The 25,829-nt window shown below is 38.7% G+C and overlaps 1 protein-coding gene across 6 annotated transcripts in view; it reads left to right on the forward strand.

The window, feature by feature from the left end:
* The window catches only part of DOCK10 (dedicator of cytokinesis 10), a 162,490-nt gene that overhangs the window by 108,780 nt on the left and 27,881 nt on the right, over positions 1-25,829 (forward strand). For 4 of the 6 annotated variants that reach the window (XM_065674998.1, XM_065675002.1, XM_065675001.1 and 1 more), the window contains exons 17-38: positions 1,813-2,000; positions 2,627-2,692; positions 3,557-3,649; positions 5,398-5,521; positions 5,673-5,794; positions 6,480-6,566; positions 7,103-7,195; positions 7,787-7,905; positions 10,681-10,750; positions 13,452-13,565; positions 14,760-14,831; positions 15,471-15,617; positions 17,510-17,593; positions 20,360-20,456; positions 21,738-21,782; positions 22,278-22,453; positions 22,586-22,702; positions 23,611-23,722; positions 24,407-24,528; positions 24,614-24,728; positions 24,895-24,961; positions 25,685-25,732. In XM_065674998.1, coding sequence (XP_065531070.1) covers positions 1,813-2,000; positions 2,627-2,692; positions 3,557-3,649; positions 5,398-5,521; positions 5,673-5,794; positions 6,480-6,566; positions 7,103-7,195; positions 7,787-7,905; positions 10,681-10,750; positions 13,452-13,565; positions 14,760-14,831; positions 15,471-15,617; positions 17,510-17,593; positions 20,360-20,456; positions 21,738-21,782; positions 22,278-22,453; positions 22,586-22,702; positions 23,611-23,722; positions 24,407-24,528; positions 24,614-24,728; positions 24,895-24,961; positions 25,685-25,732 — 2,278 coding nt within the window. The remainder of the gene's footprint in view (positions 1-1,812; positions 2,001-2,626; positions 2,693-3,556; positions 3,650-5,397; positions 5,522-5,672; positions 5,795-6,479; positions 6,567-7,102; positions 7,196-7,786; positions 7,906-10,680; positions 10,751-13,451; positions 13,566-14,759; positions 14,832-15,470; positions 15,618-17,509; positions 17,594-20,359; positions 20,457-21,737; positions 21,783-22,277; positions 22,454-22,585; positions 22,703-23,610; positions 23,723-24,406; positions 24,529-24,613; positions 24,729-24,894; positions 24,962-25,684; positions 25,733-25,829) is intronic. The other 2 variants (XM_065674999.1, XM_065675000.1) reach the window with 2 other exon arrangements.

The raw sequence follows: 25,829 nt of genomic DNA on the forward strand, positions 1-25,829 counted from the left end.
GAAAGTCCAAGTAGCACATTTTGCTCTCTAAGGGATTAGGCCAAGGAGCTGAGTGGACTTCTGTAGCTTGAGGTTAAGAGCCTTGCACTGTTGATGGACTATGATGCTCATATTCTCTGAATTAGCGCATGTGAGACACAGCAGGTTTCAAGAACGCAGACTAGGTGGAGGGCGTTGTTCAGAGGCCACTCTGGCATCAGTTCAGCAGCTGCAGAGACACAATGCCTCTAAGTGAATCCTTTTACCTCTTTTTAAGTTTTCTGTTTCAGGGGCCACATTTCTGTGACCCACCACTGCAAAAAGCTCAGGACCACTGAATTTCTCTGAAGTCTATCACCATGCATCTTTATACCATCTTCATGTGGTATTAGATAAAAAGTCAGTTTCGCTAACATTTCAAAAGCGATTTTTAGTTTTGAAATTAAAAGAAACTGATAGCTTGGAGTAGGCAAAATAGTCCCAAGCAGCTTGGGTGTGCACTGTGGCCAAGTGGAAGTCTGGCTTTAGAAGGTATGTGCTAGTAAAGTGCCCAGTTCCTGTGGAAAAGTCAATGAAAATTCCCTCACTCTAAAGAGTAACAGCTTAAACATTTCTTTGGTATAGGGAAAATTTATCTTACTCTGAATAAGGCTGTAAAATAATTTAAAAACTGTGCCAGAAAATTGCCATGCTGTAGGGTTCATTAAAATCTCCATGAAAACTCTATTGACTTCAACCAGCTCTGAAGGAAGCCTTGTAATAGCAGTAATCAGTTCTGACACCTCCTTCCCACCCAAAATAAGTTGTGCTAGACTAGCGCTAAAATCCTTTATTGCCAAGAAAAGCCACTGAAAAGGAAGTCGGCCAAAGATCTTGTCAAGAATTTGCCAGTACAGTTTTGTCTCTAGAGACCAACACTGCCCTGCTTCACATTAGCATCAATTTGCAGTAGACAACAGAAGTAGATCTTTATTTTTTATAAGACCTTATTTACTACAAGGTCTGGAGCCAGTGGTGTATCAGGGGATGTTGTCTGAGTGTTTAACCTGAAACAAAACTTCTGCCTTTCCTGCTGCATATGGGGAGCCAAACTCATGTAGCTCTAGCAAAGGAGAAGAGAGGAAAAGCTTCCTGTGTGCTTTGTGGTCCTTGCTTGTTCTTCGTGCTGGAAGGTCAGGTCCCCAAAGCTGGTAGCAGGTGCTGCTGCTGCTACAGCTGGTTTTGTGCAAACAGTCTTTGAGTTCTCCATGCTGAAGTTAAATGTCTCACTGACGTAGTGACACAGGCAGACAGAGTATACTCTATCTGTTTTTAATCTCTCCCTATCTGGCTGACAGAGTGCTTATTTTCATCTTTTGTTTCTTGATCTGATTTCAGTTATCCCAGTTGTATCATATATTTAATCTATTTCTGCACTACTTGTTTCTTCATTTTGTTTACAATGTTATTAGTTAATAGGAAAACTTGAGTGAGATGTAAAATTAATTAGAAACAGCATTGTTTCAGTATATTCTGTTAAAACTGTCTGTATACCGATGGTGCTGTTATGCCTCAAATACTCTGTGTGGCAAAAGAGGTTTTCAGTGCTGTACTATTTAACTCAAGTGAGATAAATCATGTAAGGGTGATATACTGTAATTGTTCTGAGGTAACATGGATGCTATTTAAGGCAGGATTTGACCTGTTGCATTACAGCATTACTCTTCACAAGCTAAGGCGAAGAATTAAAGATTTTACTTGTTCCAAGTAAATATTCAATATTAATTATTCTTAGTAGTAATACTGTAAAAACAGACACAATATGTGATGGTTTTCTTTTCTGTTCTTTTGAAGACTGTGTAACTTCGTCTTTTATTCCAATCAAGCCATTTAATGACATAAAGGAGCATCAACCTACAGTGGAAGTTGAGGAGTTTGTACAGGAATCAACAAAATATTCTCGACCTTACAGAGTTTACAAGAACCAAATATACATATATCCAAAACACCTCAAGTATGATAGCCAAAAATACTTCAACAAGGTACAGTATGTAGCCAGTTCGGAAGAGCATTGGATAGTAGTTTACTGCATGAGCTCTCATTGAAATGAAGGAGTGCTCATCATAAAGGAGGAGAAATGGTGATGTCACTGGCTTGGCTTTTAATCTTTTTGAATTTTGCAATCATAAAACACTGGTACAACTTCAATGAACTGAATCTGTGGATTAGTTGTAAGTTGTATCAGTGATTCAAAGAGAGATAATGTGAAATAGCTTTTTCACAATTCTCAGGAGGGCTGTGTTTTAATGGAATGACATGTGAAAATAAAGTTAATCTGGATAATGTTTGTAGTTCTTAAATGAAATGTGAGTACTGTTTTTATGGTGATTGAAAATTAATTAAGGACAAGACACAGGTAAGTGCTTGTTACTTTATAATCTGCTTCTACACAGTCAATCTGAGACCTGGCTTGCATTTGCTAGCTCTTCTTAGAAATGTTATGTCTGGTGCTATCACTGTGACTTAAAGTCATGTTAAATGCTGATAAACCATCTGCATGTTTCTCCTAGATTTTGAAAAGTGTTTATTTCAACCCTTATAGTTTGCCTGGTTTTTTTATGAGTACCCCATTTCTGATGTAAACTTTCATATGTTCCTGTCTTTTCAGGCGAGGAATATAACAGTGTGCATTGAATTTAAAAGCTCTGATGATGAAGGATCAAAGCCATTGAAGGTGAGGCACAACAAGAGTATATTCAGAAAACTATTTCTGAAGAAATTACTTATAAAACCCAGGAATCAGGGCTATACTAACATGGAACAATTAGAAAGTGAACGTTGCCATGAATGCTTCTACATTTGCACTGTGATTCTGTTTGAACCCAGCTGGTCATAATGATTCCAGCTCACAATGCCATGTTGTAGTGCCAGTTTTCTGGCTGATGGAGGGTAAAGAAGGCAATGTTAAGAAACTGAACCATTTTTTACAGTGTAATTTTCTTATTCTAAAATTTACCATGTACCCTACTTTTCTCACTGAGATCAGGACACTTGATTGAAAAGAGTGAGGCACAAAATTAGAAGAACCTTAGACTTAATTCTTAACCTTTCTATTGACCAGGGGCTATTGCATAGCATTTCTGTACTGTAGTTTTCCAACCAATAAATAAAGTTGCCATCACTCAGTAATCAAGAGCCTCCAGAGTGGACTCTGCCAGCAAGGAGATTAACTGGTATAGCTTTTGTAACATTGAAGAGTCAGTAAAGGCATCATGTTGTGTATTGAACTGCATAAAAGTGAAATAGCTTTTGTAAAGCATTTTGCAGAAGACCAAAATTGATAACAGCAAGGAAGAAGTAGGAGTCTGCATGGCTTAGCAGAGTGTATGGTAATTTTCACAGAATCAATGGACTTTTACTGTAAGTGTGTTTACAAAATTGCAAGTTTGAGCACTTAAAATAGTTATTTCAATATTGAAGCAAAGTAATTATCAATCTTTTATGATACTGTTTTCAGTGTGCAAGCATATTAGATATATTAGGACTGGTATCATCAGCAGAATTTCACAATGTAATTAAAACATGTTACTTTTATCAGTGCATTTATGGGAAGCCAGGTGGACCATTATTTACCTCGGCAGCCTACACCGCTGTGCTACATCATTCCCAGAATCCTGATTTCTATGATGAGGTCAGTCTGCTTTTTCTTTCGTTAAATGTCTGTCAATCTCACATGTTTGCCAGTGAGACAGAAAAGTGTGTCTAAAGAATACTTCTGTTACACTTGACTGTGTATCTGGATGGCCTGTGTTATGGCGATTTTACATACAGTCTCACATTTTGTTTTTTCTTAAGTCAGCGAATCCTTCCTTTTGTAAGGTGTTCTGAGTACAGTTAAGTTGCTGTAAAATTAAATATAAATAGTCTAGCTCTCTAAAATGCATGTCTGGATTATATTAAGGTCCAGCTGCATGTCTGAATTTAATGGAAATAGTAAACATTAGCCAAATGTCCAAACAAATCTCTCTATGAGATAGAAGATCTGCATTGAGGCATTCTTGTTAATCCAGTGGTCTGAATGTACAGTGATCTGTAGTGGCTGCAGCAAGTGAGTTAGCTAGTGCTTTCTAGGATGTAGCTGTGGAGTAGAGTTCATACATTCACCTTGGCCAAACGTTAGTCACACATGCATCTTTATGTTTCACCAACACCAAATATTAATTCCCCAGGCTTTCTGCAGGTGAACTTCATTTCACCCTTTCAGTGACCAGTGTGTTTGGTGGCCTGGAAATGTCATGTGTCTATTCTGGATTTTTGCACTACTGCTTTATATGTAGTGATGAGGCTGGCAAACAGCATTAGTATATAGCCAGTGTTTTCCAAACTCTTGGCTTGCTCTTGGAAAAACTTCCTTTTTCAGTTGAAATTTACTGTGATAAAATGGCAGAGGCAAGACCAGGAGATAATGTACAGCTACATGTGAAGTATCAAGTTTAAAATTCATGTTTAGGAACTGAACTGGAACTTAAAGCATTAACTCTGCAGAGTTCTTGAACTCCCCATGACTCCTTTGCAAGCAGTGGTTTGGGTTTTAACATGTCTGAAAATGTCCTTCATGTAATGCTAGTGAGCCATATGGTTTGGGCAGATTACTTTCAACTTGAGCAAAGCTGAATTCAGCTCTTGATAGCTGATTTGGCTGGAAGAGGTGTGCACCTGTCCTAGATGTTCCTCATAGGAAGTGCAGTCTATAAAAGAATATAATATGTTATGAATGTCTTAATCTCCATGTCTGTTTCACTTCTGTGTTTATGGTATTAGATTCTTACCTATAAGCTGATTTAACACTGGAAGCATTTGTCAACAATTTCTAAACTTTACTATAAGCATAGGATTAGCTTGGATAAACTTTATCATAGTTCATGACTGAAAGGGGTCTTATATTATTTGGGATTTATATGGGATTTCAGACCCTGCAGAAATCCCAAATAAAAGTTTATATTCATATCAGCCTTTATTACTTGGTCTTTGCCATGAAATGATGATGAAGCAGAGATGTCATTTTGGTTTTTGCTTCGGTCATCCTGTAAATACGTGAGTGGTGATGGCTAGGGCTGCTAGAGTGCAGGTGATCACTTCTAAGCAGAGTCTGTCACTCTTCAGTTCTGTCCTCTTTCATCTTACTCTCTTTCATCATAAATGCAAATATTCATCCACAGGACAGAGAAGAAAAAAGCTGGTTTAAGTAAAAATGATGGATGATCATCCTAAACAATTTCCTTAAGCATGCATCTATAACCCATGCAGACAAACATTAGTCACTGAAGGCAGGCTGTACTTAGACCTCTGCGTAGAGAGATATCATTCATTTAGACCATCTCTGATGCCTGGTTTAATCGATTTTTAAACTAAAGTGAGGTGTAACATTTTACATTTCAGGTGAAAATTGAACTTCCCACTCAACTCCATAAGAAACACCACATTCTGTTTTCATTTTATCATGTCACCTGTGACATAAATGCAAAAGCTAATGCCAAAAAGAAAGAGGCTCTGGAAACACCAGGTACCTGTAGTAGAATTACTTTTAATTATAAATACAAATTATGTACGTTCAAATAAGGATTGCAGAATTTCTGGCTCGTTTTTATTGTCTTCCTTTGAACTTGAGAAGCTTGTTTTTCCAAAGAATCATATTGATTTGTTCTTGTGCACAGTGGGATATGCATGGCTTCCTTTGTTGAAAGATGCCCAGTTAGCTTCCCAAGAACACAACGTGCCAGTGGCAAGCAGTTTGCCTCCCAATTACTTGAGCCTTCAAGAACCAACTTGTGGAAAGGTATTAATTCAAACTTTCATATTGCTCAAATGGTGCAGAGCTTTTATTTGCACATGTTTTACATGAGACCAGATTTACGTTTGCACTTATCTGGAAGTGTAAATGGTAATAAATAGGGTATCTATTTTAGAATGTTCGTGTGTATATTATTGAGTATATAAACTAGTTTATATAGCTACCACTGGACTCGCAGCCATATGTTGCTGATTCACAGTGTATATGGAAAAAGTTTATTTTATAACTATGCAGTCTATACCATCATACCTAACTTCTCCAAAACATGAATGACAGTGGTCAATAATAACCCTTTTCACAAAGTCAGGCCATATGACACTCATTGTCCTGCTGATGTGATCTATGATTATGATTCATTCTCCAGTTCTGTAGTGTGATATATTTTTCACACTGATCTTGTCCAGGTTGGATTATTTCTGTGCCCTTGTGTTTGGTTTACCATTGTCATGAAGACAGGGTGGGACAGTGATCTGGTCCTTTGAATGGTAACATCTGTGGGCTTGCACTGAAAAGTGGGTTTGTATTGCAGTCATTCTGTAGTGTGAAAGCACGGTAGCCAGCACAGTTCACACATGTGCATGCGCAAAACTGTGCAGTGAAAATGTGATGAAGAGTTAAGTAAGTATGAAATAAGTGGAAAAATGTGACTTTTTTGTGTTTGTTTTAATAGCAGATTGGCTATGATGTGAAATGGGTAGATAGTGGGAAACCACTTTTCAAAGTCTCTACTTTTGTTGTATCAACAGTAAATACTCAGGTAAGCCAAATTCCCTCTTAGCTCTGTTACCTGCTTACAAACAAAAAGTGTGAAGGAATGTCTGAAAGATGTTTTATAATCTCACATGAATTTGTTTCTCTAACATTTAAAGGTGATTTGAGTAGAAAAGCGAAATGACAGTGATGGAATACACACTTTAAGGAAAAGTATAACTTATTTAAGATTATACCAACAAAAAAATTGTGGAATATTGGTGTAGCCAGCAAGAAGATAAATTGTGAGCACCAAGAAGAAAAAAAACTGGCCATTGAAATCCTTTAGATTGTGAGCTAACAAACGAATTGCTCACAACACTGAAAAAAGAGTGGCCGAAGCGCCTAGAAATAAGTTGTATATAGCAAACTGTGCTGGCCAGTTGGTTGGGCTGAGTATGTTGATCTTTCTCTGTCTTACGTTTAAGGCGGTGGGGATCACATGTTTTCATCAGTATTACAGGTGATTGCTGTAACTAATTCATGGAGCTGAATTCTAATCTGTCCTATAGCACACATTAATGTGAATGGTTATCATTTTAGGATCCATACCTGAATAACTTTTTCCATCAGTGCCAGGAAAGGGAAAAGGATCTATCCCAGCCTCCTACCTCAAACTTCATCCATTCTTGTAAGGTAAAGTAACTGACAGCACAAACTATGCTATAAAATTGTATTTAGGGCTTTCTCTCAACTGATCCATCCCTGCGCAATTCTAAACATGACATAGACTTACTAGGAGGCAATGGGGTCCATGGCAACTCCAGTCAGAGTTAGTTGCTGTGGCAGATGCATTACTGGTCATAGAGCTGTCTCCCATCTTATTTAGAGCATGGCTCCATCTGCCCATCAACTTTGTTAATTCAACCTGTGCCAAGCCTCAGATCCTGTTAAAGGATAGTTCAGTGTTGCTCTGTTGCACTTACATATGTATCCTTAGTGAAATACTAAAATTGGTTTTGGTTTCTCCCTGTCTTTCCCTCCCCCCTTAAGTCAGGGTAGAGCAAAATAGTGGAATTTGGAGATTTGGACAATACCTGCAGATGTGTTGACGGCTGTGTTTAGAACAAACTTCATGGAGAACCAGTCATCTCTTTAGTTGTCCTGTTTCCCTACTATTACACCAGTGGCTGCACTGTATTTTACCTGCGGAAGCAGGAAAGCAAGTAATGAGTTTTCATTGCTCGTATTAGAAATCTCTCATTTCCTTTCTTACTTCTGTTACAGAATTTGCTGAGGATTGAGAAAATCCATGTAATTATGAATTTTCTTCCTGTAGTCCTTAATCAACTCTTCTGGGTTTTGGTGCAAAACAGTGATGATGAAGTTACAACAGCTGTGACCAGGTATCTAAATATTTTCTAGTGTAGAAATGTAGATGTTAGTACAATTATAACTGCTCTTACAAAGGCTCACTATGACATTTAGACATTAATAGGTGAGAATGCCTGCTTCCCCCTTAACACACGTCTCTGCAAATAATGAATGGAAGAGCGTAGTATCATGTGGCTGACAGATACGAACCAGGAAACCACTTACCACGGGGGACTTGTCTGTGTACCCTAAGGCAATTATAGGTAGAGGCCTGGTTCTTCAGGAGCTATGTGCTTTCTAACAAAGCTGAATATCAGTTTTGGTTTATGTTTGGGTCTGAGGATGTGGAGTTCCAATGCAGAGTGGAACAACCAGGTTACACTGTTCTGGGGCGTTTTTTAATTAGAGTGTATCAACAATAACTGAAAAGCGATGGAAGCATTTTCCAGTGAGCTGGCAAACAGCTGGAATGATTTGCTAAGTCACTCACCCCTCACATAATGAAATTGTCTTTATTGATGCTGTTAATAAGGGCAGCAGGAAAAAAAAATACTGGAGAGATTATTATTGGTCTCTGCAGGAGACAGAAGGTTGCATTGCATTTTCTTCATAGTGGTGTTTTTGTTGTACTTCTGCCAGAAACTGAACATGAAGGTAACAATACAACTAGTGGGAAAAAATGACAACTTTTCTCAGCAACCCTGTTAGACTAATCTGCTGTCAGTGTATTTTCTTTCTTTCCACAGATTGTTCTTCAGAATTAGTTCCTGAACAAAGTTTAATTAGGAAAACTTAAAGAAGCAAGGAAGCAGAATTACTCATCTTAGCCGTGGAAAGCTAGACTTTCAAGGTCCTTTATCAAAGGATCATGGCACCTTGCAGGGCAAAGCCCAGTTTTACTGCACCTAGGCAGTAGGATTTGAAGAACCTTTCCTTGTAAAATGTGTGATTTCATTACTGCATAGTGTTTCCAAAGGCAGAGAGGGGCAGTCAGGCCTTTTCAGGTTTCCCTTATCACCAACAGATCAACTCATGTTAAGGCTAGATGGAGAAAATGAAGAATTTCAGTACTGGTTAACTGACTGTAAAAGAAGTGCTACAGAAGAAGCATCTGTTTAAAAAGTAACGTTAATGGTTGGATGGAGAAATGGGAGGATGTTACCTTTTCATGCTCAGATTTTTACTATACACCTACCTGGCCAAAAAAAAACCAAAAGAAGGATTCTCATCTCAGTGTTTTTCTTGTCTGTGTGTTAGCTTTTTTGCTAGTAAAGTTGATGTCAATAGGGATATGCGTGTCTGCTGTGTGTGCCATTCATTGATGTGTCCTATATATACACACATTGTAATTTGTTCTGAATAGCTTGAAGCGGCTCGTGTTGAACATATTAAAAACAACAGCAGAATGAGAGCATAGATTGGCTTATGTGTTTGGAAGAAACATTATTCCTTTCTGACTCTCTCATGGTTATTTACTTGCCTGGGGTCCCAGTCATGTCATCATTTCTCTGTCTCAGCTTTGCCAAAACTTGTTTCAATTTCAAATCAGAGTAAAGGCTGAAGGACCAGAATGGGCACAGCTAATTTTGTCATAGGCTTTATGTTTTGCTACAAGTTTTACTTCTCTAACCGTAAGAAATGAGATCTATGAAAAATGCTGACTTAAAGGAATTGCAAAGCTTTTGAATTCAATAATAAGAATTAGCAGTAAATACTCAAATCAAGCTAGTCAAAATGACTACTTACATGTGCACCACACATTATTAATATGTGGCATATTAGTAATCCATTTCTGTTGTACTGTTACTAAGCATACCCCTGAATTTGAGATACAGTTCAGTAATTTTTGGCATATGAGAATCATGAACTTTCCTCCCCATTTTTTCAATATTAAATAAGATTAGAAAATTGCAGTCTTTTCTATATTAAGTATCCTGAAAAAATGAGATCCCAATAATCAAGAGGAAATCTCATGGTTAAGTTAGAGAAGACTGCTTGCTCAGATTTGTGTTTTCTGGAATAGGATGCTCTCAAAGGAAGATGACCCAGAAACAGATTGAACAGAAAACTTTGCCAAAACACTTGGTCTCAGGTAGCGCCATCTCTGCTGTTAGTAGAGGCTCAGGTTGTGAGAGTGGGGCCAGCATGACCCCACTTCTTCCATACTGCTGATCACCAAGCTGATCTGCAAGAAGCTCAAATGATCTATGGTTGCACGAAATGCCCAGCCCTTTCCCTGCTGAGCAGTAATGAGAGGGTGCTGTGCTCAGCCTTTTGGGCAAACTGCAGGAGAGGGGGCATGCTTGGGCTTGAGCCCAGGCTTGTGTATTCTGTGATTAACAGTGCTATAATAAGCAAAATATCAGTGCTTTACAGAATTACCAATATCTGAGATGACCTACCAAGTAACACTCACAGAGAAAGAGGCTCTCGCCTCAATGTTTCATTAACATACTCTTAATTTTTCTTATTCCAAATCACCCAAGGTCTGTATAAGCTTTAGTTAGCTAGTAGTTTTCTTTTGCTGAAATGTCAGTTCAGTTGTAATTGTTAAAACTGGACGCATTTTGTTAGATGAATGCATATATAACAACACAGTCTATGCAAGTGCAGGGCCCAAGGAGTGACTGGATATTCCCAGTGGGACGGTTTCTGTAAATGCTATTCATCATTTAGATCACATCCCTCACAGACTGTTTAAATGAGGTTACAATAACAGTACAGTGGTATATCAGATGGGTTTTCTCTGCCTTATGACATAAACCAACTCAATTTTTACTTTTTTTCTTCCTTTTTTTAACTTGCAGGGTTCTTACTAACATTGTTGCTAAGTGCCATGAAGAACAACTAGACAACTGCATCAATTCTTACGTGACGGTATGAATGCTGTTATATTATTAACTATTTTATACAGGTGTTTGGGGTTTTTTTCAGGGTTTTTTCCTGTTTACTCTTATTTGTACTTGTTTGTAGCTTTCTTTGCATTTGCATTATAGCTTTCTGCCAGGCAGGGTGACTCTGGTTAGGAAACAAAGGTAAGATTTGGAAGAGGCTGAGTCACTTCTTCTTGAGAGAGAACTGTGTCACTTTGAATAAATTACACTGCCTCTCTATGCTCTAAGGGCGTCCTGTAGAGCAGGGACACTTCATGGAGTGTCCTTCTCCATCAAATTCAGCTGCATCCTGGCTTGCAACCTTAGTTTGTTGAGAAGGGCAAAGGGCTGCTCATGTTTCCTTTGTGTTGTAGTGCAGCTTTGTTTTCATAGGATAGCAAATTGGGCAAGCATAGGAGGAGGAAGTTGCAGTGCACTCCTAAAGGGTACTGAAATGTAGGCAGGACAATTCCCAATAGTCATCTGATGCCTAGAGCTTGCAGTTTATAAGCAAGACCTAGTGCAAGTGTGCTTCAACTGAGCTTCTAGGAGCATAGGCGTAGCATCAGTCTTTGTGAAATGAAATTAAGAATTTCCCACCCTGCAGGGGTTGAGAGAAGGAAAGGGGAAATAAATACATGAAAGAACATGAAACCTCAGCTAGACACATTGAATGTCTCCCACAGGTATTTAATTTGAATCGCAGAATTAGCTAGGTTGGAGAAGACCTTTAAGATCATCAAGTCCAACCTTTACCCCAGGGCTGCCAAGTCCACCACTAAACCATGTCACTAAAGGCCTCATCTGCACGTTTTTTGAACACTTCCAGGGATAGCAATTCCACCTTTTCCCTGAGCAGCCTGTTCCAATGCCTGACCACCCTTTTGGTGAAGAAATTTTTCCTAATATCCAGTCTAAACCTCCGCTGGAGCAGCTGGAGGCTGTTTCCTCTTGCCCTATCACTTGTTACTTGGGAGAAGAGACCAGCCACCTCCTCCCTCCATCCTCAGGCAGTTTTAGAGAGCGAACTAGCTCACAGTTTGCAGCATTCTTCTTGAGTGTGATGAGTTTTATCATTTTAAAATGTATGGCCATCTATATTATACATGTACAGAGTTGTCCTCAGTGTAGTTGAAAAGGATCCACAAATGGTAATTTTTATGGAAGAGGTACTTCTGGGTGCCCTTTATGATTGCAAGATGACAGCATGTTTCTTAGGAAGCTACAGCTTTTTAACTAAGCTTTTGATTTATTATCTTAAGTCGTTATTTTAGATTCAAGATCCTGTGTCTTTGTATGTGCTGTCATACCTAAATTCCTTTCTCATCTGTGGAGTTCAGATTCTTGCAACTGTTTCCTGTTACTCAGCTTTTTTAATCTATTATTGTTTTGAAGAAGAGGGTATCAAGAGAATATATATAGGTATGTTCTGTGTGTGGAATTTGGTTCCAGGCAAGCTGTGCCATTACGTAAAAAGCCAAAGGAGTGAGCTCTTTAAAGATGATCTCCTTGTTCACTGTATCAACTGAATATCCATTAAATGAGTATGGATAATGCTGTTGGCCAGCAAGTATCTCATCATCGGTATATATCCAAGTTAAGTAACCTGTGTAACATTTAAATGTAGTTAATTAAAATGGGTGTTAACACCTCTTCTACATTTCAAAATTGCCATAGACACCTGTTGCAGCAAAACATCTTTGAAGTAACAGGTGATTATTAGGCTACACCAAAAGTTCATTTAGCCTGTTTTCCCATTTCCACCAGCAGCCAAAAGCCAGTAACTGTTAATTGCTTTCAGCCATCTGTAAGGAAATGAATACCTAGTTTAGAAATGCTGTTTGGGGAAATAAGTTGAGAGTTGTGAGTCACTCAGATGCAGTAATAATAAAAAATTACACTGACTTAAATTACTGGACCCAGAAGTTTAAAACTGCATAGGGAGAAGCTTATGGCATCTGCTCTGGAAACAAGGCTGATTATTAATAAGATGTTTTCAAGTGATATTACTTTCTTTTACCTACCTGGTTGAATTGAAAAGGTATTTCATCCCAACTGCTGCACTGGCAGAGCTCTTGCTTTAGGGAAGGAGCAATGGATTGCAGTACCAAATTATTACCTTAAATTGTTGGGTAGAACTCATACTGGATTTATGAGTTCTAAGCACTAAATTCCTGTCTTGAGGGACTGATTTCTAAAAGGGGTGTAGTTTTCCCCTTCTGTCAGCTCCAGTGGGTGCTCTACGCCTTTCAGGATGAAGAGTTGTTACCAGCTCTGACTAGCTGTTGCCACTGGAAGGAGCAAGTGAAGGTAGCCCTGACTAGGTGGGTGAAAAACCCTCCATACTTCCTCTGCTTGCTTCTTTTTTTAGCTTTGAAAGCCAGTTTAAGAGGTGTCAGGATCCTATGCCCTATTGAAAAAGTAAATTGCAGCACTGATTTTGAGCAGAAATTCCTCATGATTCACATGTTGCTGAAATCAACAGGAAGTTGTGTTTAAAACTGGGATTTTGTAAGGAACAGTGCTGCTCTGTGACTGCTAAAGGAATTAAACTCTATGTGTGTGTATTGTTCCGTCAAGGTATTTTTGTGGCAAAGATTGTCAGCAGTTAGTGGTGTATAATAATTTATCTTCACCTACTGAGTTTTATTTATATTTGGTTTAGTGTACATTTTGATATCTTTTATTTTCCCTTTCTTCTTCAGTATGTGTTCAGGACCAAATCATTTGAGGAAAGGACTGTTCATGAGGAGCTGGCCAAGAATATGAGTGGTCTTCTGAAGTTAAATGACCAAGTAACAGTGAAACAGGTTTTAAAGGTGAGTGATAGCTTTAATTGGCACATTTGTAGTTCTACTGCTGGTTTTCTGCATGAAACTCACTTGTCACATCTCTTTCTCCTCTCTTTCCCCAAATGAGCTTGCACAAATCATATCCTGCAGTGATTCGACAGGCAGACTTACCATACTTGCCACAGTTTCTCAGCGTAACATGTTTCTCAGAGTGCCATGGGCTGCATGATGATTTCTGTTATAGTTCAGTCTGAGTTGGAAACTTCTTGCCCAATATGATGTAGGCAGTTACTTTTAGGATATTTTGTTTTATTTTTGGAAGATGCAGGGAGAATATTAATCTGTAAGTAAGGCAGTTATATCTTATTGCAGTTGCTGCCTTTGATTGACAGTGACCAAAATGAGAATGACTGAGGTTATCTGAGGTTTCTTGTATCAAACCAGGTCTACGAAGTTCATACATGTGCGAGCCCTATCACTGAGCCTGCCGATTATGATATAAGAGCTAGCCAGTCCAGATCAGGAGTTCCCAGTGGCAAAAATGTGTTCAGCTGTTTAGGGTGAACCAGTTTCAGTTTCCTGTGCTGAGCCTCTGGAATAGCAAAAATAGCCTGAAAAAAAGCAGAAAAGGTAGCGTGCAGGAAACCTGGGCCATGCAAAAGTACTTGTGGTTGGGTTTGTTTTGGGGTTTTGCAATTTGTAAGCTTTTTTGATTGTTTCACATATCTCCCAAATTATGTGAGGATACAAATATTTATCTGTATCCTACCTGTTAGCTATTACAAATGGTATTTGGAGAACCACTCTGTGTATCTTTTAAACAAGTAACATCCTATTCTGGGGCAAATTAGCAATCTGCTGTAACCGACAAGGCAGTTTATTCTCAGCGTCTGTTCTCAGAGGTTCTCTGCATCATACATTTCTGCCAGTTACCTGCAAACAAACAATGAACACAATGCTCCGCAGGAATGGAAGGATTGTAGGTGTGGTGTTTGTGGGCTCCTTATTGCACAGAGCCACAGTGACAAAGTGCCTGAGATGGCTTCCATTCCAAGGACAGGATCTGATGTCACTGAAATACATGGCCCTTGGTCTCTTTAATTTGTTTGTCACATAGAGTTTATCATTGTGCATTACTGAGAAATGCAGGCCATCTGTTAATTTGAGTATTTATCAGATAATAATTTTTCCTAATCTCTTTCTTTTTCTTTCTTTTGAAAGCATTCCTGGTTCTTCTTTGCAGTTATCTTAAAGTCAATGGCCCAGCACTTGGTTGATACAAAGAAAACAAAGGTAAGTGTATACATGATCTCGATTAAGTAGGCAATTAGTCTCTTAGAGAAAATACAAAATATGGTATCCTGGGACATACACATAGTGGGACATTTCTTCATCAGTAAAATAAATGCTGTTGTACTTTGTGAAATACTGCTTTTAAAAACAAAACCATTATATTCCCTGCTAGGCTCAAAACTGTTCTTGCTTGTACAGGACTGGTGGGCCAAAAATACAGTTGCATCAGCTTTGTAATGGGTGGGGAGTGGAATGAGAATTCTCTTATTTCTGCTGGTTACCCAACAGGTGATTATGCCAGACAGCAAATAAATGATCTAGAAACTCTGCTTTCAGCAGACCTTACCTAGCTGGAGATCAATGCTTTGACCTTTCTGCCTGATTATCAAAGATGCTCTTGGTGTACTTGTGCTGGAATTTGAAGATTTACCACTTTCTGTCTTTTGGGGTTTATACTTGGAATAGATCCAGGGAAATCTAGGAATATACTTCTTGAATGACCTGTGTTTTATTGTTTTTATTCCTGGCCTGAATATATTTTATTCCTGGCCTGAATATATTCCTGGCCTGAATATATATTAAATAAGATTCAATGTGCAACATTGTACACTCTCAAGTGATGATCTATTCCCTGCTTAGGTTTCTCGAACTCAGAGGTTTCCAGAATCATTTCAAACAGAGCTGGATATACTTGTGATGGTCTTAGCAGACCATGTTGTTTGGAAGTACAAAGATGCTCTTGAAGAAACCAGGAATGCAAACTACAGCACTGCCAAATTTCTCAAGGTGAGATGTTCTGTCATTACAGTGTGTGCACTTATTTCCCCATCCTTAGTGCAAACTTAAGACTGTTCTAGTCTAGTCAAAGGAAATAAACACAATTCTGAGGTAATGATGGCTCAATTTACAAATTTACTGTTGACCCATAGTTCAGTTTTTCTATGCATTTACAACTTCGAGAATGCAAAAGCTTTATATAAGTCTGCTTTAAAGCAATTCTGATTAATTTTTATCTATTCTCCAACAGAGGCCAAGTTTTTAAATTTTGCAGATTCTTACATTGCATGTTAAAAGTTTGATAAGGAGCAAAACTGTAGTTGCAGTTGTTCTACTGTTTTTTCTTTGCATACTTACAGCTCTGTGACTGAGCGGATTAATATTTACTAATCACTACCAGCGTGGGCAGCTCTTACAAACCAGAATAAACAAATTGCAAGTATTATGTGATATACTGTAACCTACCTTTCTAGTTCTGTAATGCCCTTTCATGTACCAAATATGGCAAAATACATGCATGCTTTGGAAAAGTCACTAAAAGCAGTTGCATTTTGTGGTTCTGTCCTAGTATTTCTCAGTTGTTTTTATTTTCCAAGCATTGATTTAGCTGTGGAGAGTGGGAAAACTGCCATTCAGTAAGTTGTGTGGCCAGATACTTAATCTAAATTTATACTGAACACACACACACACTTTTCCATTGATGGAAAGATGTACATTACTGATGTACAGAACATTGTATATACTACACACTAAAACTGAGGCATAAATCTTTTATAATAAATTGAATCATAGCATTAGGAGAGAGCAGTATTCCAGCAATAAAACGTTTCTGTGAGGTTATAAGGAAAACAACCACAAAATGGAGGTGGATTTTTCTTCGTACATAGGCGAAATAAAGTATAAGCTTGCTGTCCACTGTTGGCCTCTGTTACTGATACCGTATGGAAGCCCTACTTGCTCTTGGCATGCTGACGTTAAACTTTATCTATCCATAGTGTTACATCATGTGGAAGATGATGCTAGTTTAAGGCAGGATGGGTTTAGTCATTAGTTGTGCAGTGTTACACCTGTGGGGCTGTTGGAGATTTGTATGCTATTTTTGTGTGTTACTCATCTAAACTGAGAACAACAGTAATGATGCATCATGTGTTATGGCTTATGGCTGTGTTTTAATTTCTTTTTGACTAGTCTGCCAGAAAGAATTACATGGGTTAGAGATTATACAGCTTTCTTCAGGCTGGAATTGCAGCAGCCTTGTTTGAATGCTGTGTGGCAGAAGGCTCAGGACTCCTCTAGTTTTGCAGAGTTCAGGAACACCAGCGAAGGGGGGAATTCAAGATTGCTTTCCCTAGGAAAAAATGTCAGTAACTGTAGCACCAAGGCTCTCAAAAGTGTTTACAACTTCTGGCTATTTAGCTCCATCAATCAGCAAGAGCAGTGTTCTCATCATGAAGTAATCTAGTGGCATATTTGCTCCTGGAGAGATAATGTAACTTGTAGGCAGCAAGTATTGCAGCTGGATTGATTCAAGAGTCACAGCTCTGTCACTGAAGGAGATACTTGGGTCAGCTGCCATGTGCCATCTCTAGTGAGTGAGTGTTGTACATGGATAACTTTCAGTAGGTAAGCTTTCTCTTAGTGCACTGTACACTGTGACAGTTGTTTTAGACTGTATACACAGTGAAAATGAAAAGTTTGATCAGTTTATTATTACTGAAAATAAATTTAAATATTGAGCCAGATTCACCAGATTTTCAGGTATTCCTTGCTTTGTTATAAGGCTAGCTTCACCTGTGGAAATGATTCAAGTTTACACGTGACACAAGGCAAGCAGCAAGGTAAGTGAGGCTGCATACTGCTCTTCTGGCTATAAAGTAATAATTCTTTTTTTCCCCCTTTAGCGCTGCTTTACATTTATGGATCGTGGATTTGTGTTCAAGATGGTCAACAATTATATAAGTATGTTTGGAACAGGAGATAGCAAGGTATTGTTCTGATTTGTTTGGTTCTGTTGATTCTGGGAGGTTTTTTCCAATGTGACTTGCTAGCAGAGTAATTTTATATTGAAACTATTTATGATCTATTCCATGGCTTCACCGTGCTCTGAACACAAAGTCAGTGAAAACATTCACCATAAATACGTGCTGATGCCTCCTGGGTTTGAGCCATCTATTCCCTTCTCTGCATGTAAATATTTCTGTCCAAACAACTACTCACCGAGTCTTGGGAGAGCAAACTCTGCGAAGACTGCTCAGACCAAAGCATGCAGAAGGCTGAATTTAAGCTTTGATTCTTTGGAGAGCAAACTTGCAGTTTGGTCTATAAATATCAGCAGCAATTGGCAGTCATTTTCTTTGAGGAGATTAAACTGAGAGCATATGAACAAGTTACTGTTGTGTAAATTCAAATGAGAATGTAGTATCTCAGTTGCTTTGAATGTATGGTATGCTTTTATCTTATTGATGATGCAAGAAAGCCAGTCTGCTCCAAATTAGGTTGTGCTTGCTATGAGGAAAATTCCCTGTAGGCCGAATTTCTTCTATAATACCTATAATAATCAGTGATACAGTCTGAGTAATAAATTTCAAACTGCAAGAGGTCCCCAGATTATTCAACTTTACTTCTCTACTCTTCATCCATCAAGATGAGTCACAGGCTTTTTGTGTTCTGTGACTGGGTTTCTAGCATATAAGACTATAGCTAGCAGAATTTATTCAAGAGATACACTTTGAATGACTCATCTTTCCCCAAAAAGCTTACAAAATTTTGTCCATTAACTTTATATAATTATTCAGTGGCGATCTTGGCATTTGCAGGCCATGAGTGAGGTTGTTTCAGGTCTGTTTTGCTTTTTACTAAAACCAGCTTCATGCTGTACTCGGGTCTTTCACTCAATCTCTGGAACAGATGTAGAATTGGAGACTTTGAGTGTCAATGTCATAGCCTGAAGTCTATTATTCTGAAAATAATTTTATGCAATCTGAAAAATGTTTCCACATTTCAAACTTCCCTAAATAAATGAACCATAGAAACAGATGTGTAATTAAAAAAGCTAATTAATGGCCAGTGGAAAAATCTGAGACTGGTCAGCATGCAGAACAGAACTGAGCACTTCGCTGGCAGTTAAGTGCCTGAACATTGCTAGCCACCCAGCATCCCTCCAGAGCCACCTGCCAGCGTGTGTAGAAGTGGAATCACTGCAGAGCTGAGACAAATGTATCACTGGAAAAGGCTTTGCAGCACTTGAAAACCGCAGCCACAAAATAGAATCAGACATTTCTGACCTCAAGGAGCGAGAGGCCTTGCCTTGTTTTCATTTTCAGTCAGACTCCTAGGCAAGTCAGTCAGTTCAGTGCAGTGTGCTGCAGGATTTCTTTCTGTGTGTCTTTTGCTTCTTTAGTTGGATTGTTTATGTATCAAAAGGATGATAATGCAGTCTGACCCGTCTCCAGAAAATTTAACAGTGAGAATTGCAATGTTCACTTTAGGTGTGAATATTGCCTCTAGCTTGCGGGTATACCAGTCTATAACATTTCAGTTTGAATTCATTATAATTGTGAGTGAGCACTGTAATTTCTGTTTCACAGAAATACCCCTCACAGTATTCTGTATTTTGACATTTAAACATTGTTTTGAGACTATTTATTCAAAAGTTGAAATACCTCATTAGAATTCAGTTCACTGTTGTGCTCCTTCAAAATGTCACAGTTTCTCTTGGAAACATATTTCAGGTGCTTCATTTCTTTATTTGCCATTAGACCCAGAATTGCATGTCCAGCTGTATTCCTGCAGTACAATAAAACATTTTGGGGAAAAATTCCCCACTATCCACCACTCGGTAGACTCTGAGAAGTGCATGTTCCAGGTATCCTGGCCTGATGGTGGCAACAGTAATGCTACAATTGAACTTTAGGGGCTGACAGACTTAAACACAGGGCAAATAAAAGACCATTACAAGAACTTTCTAATGCTAGGGCAAATGCTTGACTTAAATTGATACAGCATCATATTGATAGTCCTGAATGACTGCTTTCTGCCCCTGAGAACAGTGAACTGAGAAGGTGGAAAGAAAAATTTATTACGGGATGTAGTATATTATCTATATATCTCAGTGGCACATCCTTATAGTGGAAATGATAAATTCCTGAGGTAGCTGCAAGGCTGCGCAAGAGGGAGATATCAAGAAAATGACGCCAAAACTATGTAATACCCAAATCTCTCAGAGCTGGAACTCACTGGCATCAATTAGAAGAAGTTTTCACCGCTGTCAGTGAGTTTTGGATCTGGTCTGTGTGGCTGAAACTTTGTATGTTGACCAAAAAACAAAGAAGAATAAAGAAAGAAGGGGTTTGGGGGAAGAAAGGCACAATAATTATGTTGGACTCAAATTTGTGTAAACTGGAGAAGATATTTTGCTATGATAATATACTATAGTATATACCATCAAAAGACCCAGTGTAGCTTTAAATATACCTTATATATTTAATCTGGATCAGGCCTATATTTATCAGTGCATCTTCAATGAAAAGCATTTTTAAGGAATCCATGAAGCTTGTTTGACTGTGACAAGTTTGTTTGACAGCAGAGATGAAATCCAGATGTTCATTATTCATGCAGCTTGACGTAACAAGCCATAGATTTTCATTATTGGGTGTGAGTATGTATTTTTAGGTAGAGATAAGTAGTGCAGTTCTGTCTTACCATTTCCCTGTTGTAATATGAACTGAGCCATTGCCTGTTGTGATTTTCAGACTGTACATCAGTTCAAGTTTGACTTTCTCCAAGAAGTCTGTCACCACGAGCACTTTATTCCTCTGTGCCTGCCCATACGGTCTTCAAACATTCCTGGTAAGGCACCGCCCTGAAAGGGTTTTTGTACAGTGATGAATTATCAGGCGATTCTCTCGAGCATTATGCCTGCACATCAGGCACAGAAGCCCCAGATGGGTTCTCAGGTGTGACACTTAAGCAATGTGGTAAAAATAACATCATTTCAGTACGCCTGTAAATAAATACAACCCCTGACAGCCCATTTAGGTGAGGGGAGGTGCCTTTTGCTGGAATATTTGAGATGAATGAGCTGGACAATTTGTGAGGACTGATTACTAAACCTGCAGTAGGTGGTGAGCTAGGGAAGGGGTTGAACAGGTACAGCAGGAATGCAAAGAAGCTGAGGCAGTGATAAGGGCATTGTGAAAAATAGTATTTAAGAACGGGCTTTCCTGCTGGTGTTGGGATGTGTCCATGTAACAGCCCTTCCTTCCTGGGGAAGATCTGAACTGGACATGCAGCATGTTTGGAAACATCCATCTCTCAGATAATCAATCTTGGGTACTTTTTATTTTAGAAATCATAGAATGGTTAGAGTTGGAAGGGACCTTAAAGATCTTTTGTCTCCCGAGTATCTTAGACTAGCAGACAGGTCCCATGCAATAGACCTTTTCCTCCAACTGCGTTTACTTTCTTGGCCTCTGGCAAGCCTGAACTCTATGTGCTTACCACATGTGGCATTTTACCACAATCAGTGAGGCAAGAGAGGTCCATTTCAGGATCTAGAGAGTTAATAATGAGCTGTCTCTCAAGGCACGGGATACTGTGTGTAACATGTATTTTGCGTGAACAGGTTTTTTCTATGCTCTACCACAGGAGTGAATCCACCTTGCCCATGCCCCAAAGCCAGCAGCCATTGTGCATTCCATCTTTTGCATTGAAATCCGTTATTTCAGACATTAATTTGTGACAAGTGGACAGTACTGGGTGCAAAGGCACCCAGTACTTGTTTTCAAAGGCACTGGGATTTCAGCCCTGGGAACAATTCCCAGTTCTGACAGTTTTCCGTGGACTCTGGGGAGCTGGGATATGGTCCTTTAAGCTGCTGAGAGTGGAAGGTGTCTTCCAGTGGAAGGCAGACTCATCTCTCAGACTGTGGGCCCTTGTCTCCTTTCTGTTTCGGTTTTCAGCATCAAAAACTGAGTTCAGTTTGATGCTCATAGTTCGATTCAAGCTATTCAATTCAAGTCAAATTAAAAGAAATAAAAAAGATATATAGCAAACCTATTTTTTACACTTAATAAGTAAAAATATGCATGATTTTTGCCTATTTTTGTTTCATTTTTATGAAAAACGAAGACCCTGTGACACCTTCAGAATCAACACAGGAATATCGAACATCAGGTATGAGCAAAATGACTGCTGTCGGCAAGCAGAATTGTGCATCAAGAGCTTTAAGGTTTACTTGGGCTGCTGCCACTGAGCTGTGGCAAATTCAGGCAAAAATTGTCATTTTCCAAAGTGGAATTAGTCAGGAGATCTGTGGTTTAGAACTCTTCTATCTAGAATATGGGAATAACAATTTAGACATGCCTCATAGAAGTGAATAGTCTTACTACATGCAAAACGTGTGAGATTTATAGGAATGTGTATATAAATATAAGTATATATATTTCTATATAAATATAAATATAATGATGTATATAAATTATCTTTTTATATTAAGTGTAAAAAGTGCATGATTTTGAGAAATAATAGCAAGTGAAGGAGTAGAATGAGGCAATCAGATCAGAAAATCAAAGTTTAACGGTGGATTAAATCAATAGTAATTGAAAAATTGAGGGAGGGGGTATGTAACCCACATAATAATTCAAGCATTCTTGTCCATTCTGTTCCAAGATATTCCAGAGTACACACTGACCAATGAATTTTGCCGTAAGCATTTTCTAATCGGAGTCCTGCTGCGGGAGGTTGGTTTTGCCTTGCAAGAAGACCAGGATATTAGGCACTTAGCTTTGGCTGTGCTTAAAAACTTAATGGCAAAGCATTCGTTTGATGATCGATACGCAGAGCCGGTAAAGAAACTGTTTGCTTATTCTTTTTCATTTACTTCTTCATACAGTCACTAAACATATATGAAACTTCCTTAGCCACTAGTATACACTAATTGGTTTCTTCAGGATTATGTTGTGTCTCTCATTTTTTAGGCAAAACAAGCACAAATAGCAAACCTGTACATGCCACTCTATGGAATGCTTCTGGATAATATGCCAAGGATTTACATGAAGGATATGTTTCTTTTCAATATTAACACTTCCAATCAGGTAATTCATGTGATTTTTCAGAACACAGAAACAATCAAACTGAGGTCTGACCCAGTCAATCTGGTGGGAAGATCCAAGTCCGTGCTGGTCACAAATTAGCTAACAAAATGCATTTCTGAAAATGCTGACTTGTTTGCACCTACAATGTTCAATTTGGAAGGTCTCAATTTGCAGAGCACCTGCAGGGCCCTGGGGGTCTCTACTGTAGGGTGTACAGGCTGTGAGTCTGGCACAGACCCAGGATACTGGCTGTCCTGGGGCTGGAAACACAAAGTTTAGAGGTTTGCAGCCCCAGCCTGTCTGTCCGGTAGGTCTGCCTTGGTGCTGCAGGCTGAGGACTCTGCAGGGTTACGTCATGAATCCACAAGCAGTTTTAATTCTATAACAGAGGGACCATGAACTATACCAGCACACAGAAGAAGTGCATACAAGTAGCTTTACATTTACCACCAAAGAAAATGTCTGTGTAAACTGCGCATGTGGAGGAGCATGTTTGTTTATTTATTAATGTATTAGATGTGTTATAATCATAGCCCTGCTTTAAAAATTAGAAACAGATTTCTGCCAGGGTGTTGTCTTTCAGTCCTTCCAGCAAACGAGCCTGTTTCACAGTATCATTGCTAATGGCAGTTAATGGTCCTTTCCCAATGCTGTGCTAGTGTTTAAGAAGCAAACACAGTTAGACCCAACCTGTCCTTTACAACCTCAATTATGAGAGGGTTTCGTATTACAGGTAAATATTTGGCGTATTATGGCAAGCCTTTCTCTTTTAAGGCTGCCATGTCTAAACAACTGAAAGTAGATTTTCAAGCTCAGTGTCTAAGAAAAGCCTGTGGGGTGTGCTGTCATTGAGAAAGTTATGAGTGATATCATTTGCTGGAGTTTCTTCTGTTTCCTTCAAAATACAGGGATCTAGGGATGACTTGAGCACAGCCGGAGGATTTCAGAGCCAGACAGCAATGAAACATGCAAACTCTGTGGACACATCCTTTTCCAAAGATGTTCTGAACTCTATAGCAGGTATTAATGACAGATTGAACATGCACACAGGTAGATTTCTGTGTATCTCAATCCATTGTGCTTTTTGCTTAGTATTCATGAGGGATATCATTAACCCATTTTATACAATATTCAGGGAAACATGGTACGCAATGTTTCTCTTCCCTTTGGGTATTTTTTGATTGATTTTTATTTCTCTACTGAAGCTGCTGCTCTTCCACTACTTCACTTACTCTCCTGGTTTGGAATGATGCCAGTATTCAGGCTCTCACAAATACCTGTGCCTCAGTTCATCCTTGTAGTCTGCCTGACATAAGAATAGTTCCAAGGTTTCTCCTGAAAACTTAGTTTTTCCTGGCTTAATGGAAGGGTAGAAATACAACTTTGTTCACTTCCTCCAAACCCATTTCAAAATCCAGGGAAGTGCATGGGCATCTTCCCACTGATTTTTGTGGCTTTAGGTCAGGCCTTACAGAATGCAGCAGACCATTTTAATGCCATGAATAACAGCAAATGGAATCATTTTACTTCAAGTCGTTGCATGTTTTCAGTACTAAACAACTCATCAATAGCTTTGCTATTGGAAGTTCAAAGCACTGGTGTCAATCCGGCATGTGACACATTTTAAGTTTTCCATTTGTCTTATTAGTTTTTGTATCCATAAATGTTTTAGTTTAGCATGTTTGCTGTGACTTTCATTTACAGCCTTTTCATCAATAGCTATCTCTGCAGCAAACCATGCTGACTCCAGAGCTTCCTTAGCAAGTCTTGAATCTAACCCAAGTACCAATGAAAAAAACAGTGAGAGAACTGACACGTGTGAAAAGGTACATGTGCAAATGTTGAAAACGGTTACTAGAGGTAAAAACCTATCACTATTCCTAACAAGGCTTTTTGTTGTCAATTCAACAGATCATGAGACCTTTGTCTTTGATTGGATCAACTCTTCGTTTTGACAAGTTGGATCAAGCTGAAACTAGAAGCCTTCTTATGTGTTTCCTTCACATTATGAAAACCATTTCAGAAGGTAAGAAAATATGCACTCACTGCCTTATTTACTTTGTTGTAAAGTATTGTGAATGCTGAAGCCAAACAAATACAAAATTAGAATAATCATGAGTGTTTTTACAAGCTTTGGGTCAAGTTTAGTTCCCCGTAACAGAAACATAATATATTTTAATATCTTCTTTTAGATGCACTGATTTCCTACTGGTTGCGAGCACCATTCTCAGAAATAACAGACTTCTTCAGCATTTTAGAGTAAGTTCACTTTGTGGATTTTATGTTAAATTATGATGTTCTGAATGACTGCTGCAAATAATATGTCCTTTAAGTTTATCCACCTAAGTTGGAATAGGCTGAGATAGGTCTTGTATCTTCTTATCTTCTGAAGTCATATTGAAACATTATCCTTCAGTATGTTGGTCATTTCCGTGAACAGGGAGCATAATGCTCTGAGCGTTCCTCCTAAAAGAGATTTTTGTAGTAGCTTTCCCATTTGGAGTTGAGATTTTATTCTCTTGAGTAAAGTATTTTAGCTCTCCAAAACTTGCAAACTATCAGAAAAGCTGTGCAATGTAGGATTCCCTACTTTTCACATCTCCAGGGTGATTTGCTCAATCCAGTCTATGCATGTCTGCAGAATCCATGCAGGTAGCTGTTTTCAGAATTTCCTCACCATTTTGTAACTTAAACGCAAGTTATTTAACTCCAGCTGGTGAAGAAGCAATGCTTTGCCGCCAAGGCTTTGCCTTTGCCTCCTCAACAAGCAGGAATCTTCAACCGTGAAGGGAGCAAGGGAACAAAGGTGTGGGAAGTGGTGCCACATCTTGTGCAGCCCTAGGATGTGAATTGCTGCATTCCATTCTGTTAGTTTACTAAGAGGTGCATATGCCACAGGTCTCTTCAAGGCACTAAAATTCAGCATGTTTTTGTAATTAGGAAGCCATTAATAGATATAAAATGTGTTGTTTTATCTTTCAGGGTTTGTCTGCAAAATTTCAGGTATCTAGGAAAACGCAATATTGTAAGGTAATTCTCTGGTTATAGACAGTATGTTACAGCGTTTAAATGTTACTGCATTACATTAGGCTTAAATGAGGTTAACAGTGTATCTATCAGTTTTCTC

Source organism: Lathamus discolor, chromosome 3, assembly GCF_037157495.1.
Source record: "Lathamus discolor isolate bLatDis1 chromosome 3, bLatDis1.hap1, whole genome shotgun sequence".
In the NCBI taxonomy this organism is placed as follows: domain Eukaryota; kingdom Metazoa; phylum Chordata; class Aves; order Psittaciformes; family Psittacidae; genus Lathamus; species Lathamus discolor.